Here is a 1,417-nt window from a genome sequence, read left to right as displayed (position 1 = left end):
TTGATAAGTTTTTTCATACCAAAAAATTGGAAAAAAATTTAAAAAATTTATTTGTAAATTTTTGGAATTTTGTGGTGGTGCAATAATTTTTTATTCACAAATTAAAAAAAAAAACTAATTTACAAGTGTACCTATCTACGACAAAATCAAGTTAGTTGGAATAAGGGGAATCTGCATCAGAGAGGAGCACAACGCTTACTCCCATTTTTTTTTTTTAAAAAGAGATAGAAAAAATGAGTTGCTCAAAGTGTTTGGAGACAATGGCTGAGAAAGACTGTATTATGTGCAGTAGCTGCGGCTCAAAAATTCACTACAAGTGTGTAGGTATCATTGCCTGCAACTTTGTAAAGATGGACAAGGAAAAGAAAATGAGATGGAGATGTCCCACATGTAAAGAAGGAGAAAAAAAGGAGGGCCAAAGCATGGAAGAAACATTCAAGAAGTTCAGTGAGAAAATAAGTCAGAAGCTAGATCAGTTTGGAGGAAAAATAGGAGGGTTTGAAACCAGTATCCAGCACAATTCAAAACAGATGGAGGATATGATGCAGAAGTTTAATGAAATGAAGTTGAAATATGAAGAGGTGTTGAAGAAGCAAGAAGAACTGAAAAATGAGAATGCAGAGTTACGGAAGATAAATCAAAACCTTGAAGAGAAGTATGATGCAAGTGAAAATCGTTCCCGCATAGAAAACATAGAGATTAGAGAGTTTCCAGAAACCAGAGGAGAAGATGTGGTGAACATTGTCAAGCTGATAGGAAGAGCCATTGGAGTGGAGAACATCAAGGAAGAAGATATTCAGGTGGCACACCGTGTTGACCTGATGAACAAGGACAGAGGAGCAAGATGCCGGCCAATCATAGTGCACATGGGCTCACGCTTTATCAGAAACAAGTGGCTGCAAAAATATCGTGACTTCCGAAGAGCAAAGGCAAATGGAAAACTCAATGCCAAAGATGTTGTAAATACCTTGCCGGACTCTGCTGTTTATCTCAATGAGCACATTACCGTTAGAAGAAAGTTGTTGTTGAAGGAGGCGAAATTATTCGCCAGAGAGAAAAATGTGAAATATGTCTGGGTGAAGGATGGTTTCATCTTGATGAAGAGAAATGATAATGACAATAAAGTAATAAAGATTAGTACTCGAGAAGAACTCGAGAAATACAAAACAAATTTCTAACCTTGAAGAGGAAAGAAATAAACATCAAAACCCTAATTCTCCCGGACTATGAGGAAGCAAATATTTTATTTGAATTTCATTCATCAAAATTAAAACCAAATCATGAACAACAAACAAGGAAAAATTTAATATTGAAACCACTCTACATCACTACTATGTATCTTATCTATATTATTATATTACTAGTACCAAATTGTGTTACCTCTACTTACTCTGTATTACCTACTATGTTGTTATAC

The 1,417-nt window shown here is 35.2% G+C and overlaps 1 protein-coding gene across 1 annotated transcript; it reads left to right on the top strand.

Annotated features, from left to right (window-relative positions):
- Positions 1-260: 260 nt before the first annotated feature.
- Positions 261-1,178, top strand: LOC103521214. Its single transcript, XM_008486319.1, has one exon. It carries the CDS (start codon positions 261-263, stop codon positions 1,176-1,178), a length of 918 nt encoding a protein of 305 aa, XP_008484541.1.
- The last annotated feature ends 239 nt before the right edge of the window (positions 1,179-1,417 follow it).

Source organism: Diaphorina citri, unplaced genomic scaffold (genome assembly GCF_000475195.1).
Source record: "Diaphorina citri unplaced genomic scaffold, Diaci psyllid genome assembly version 1.1 scaffold4742, whole genome shotgun sequence".
NCBI lineage: Eukaryota > Metazoa > Arthropoda > Insecta > Hemiptera > Psyllidae > Diaphorina > Diaphorina citri.
Note: the sequence above shows the minus strand (reverse complement) of the source record. Positions and strands in the feature narration are given on the sequence as shown.

What these genes read in the sequence shown, in the direction of transcription:
- LOC103521214 (XM_008486319.1), top strand. Translation starts at nt 261, where the DNA reads ATGGCTGAGAAAGACTGTATTATGTGCAGTAGCTGCGGCTCAAAAATT.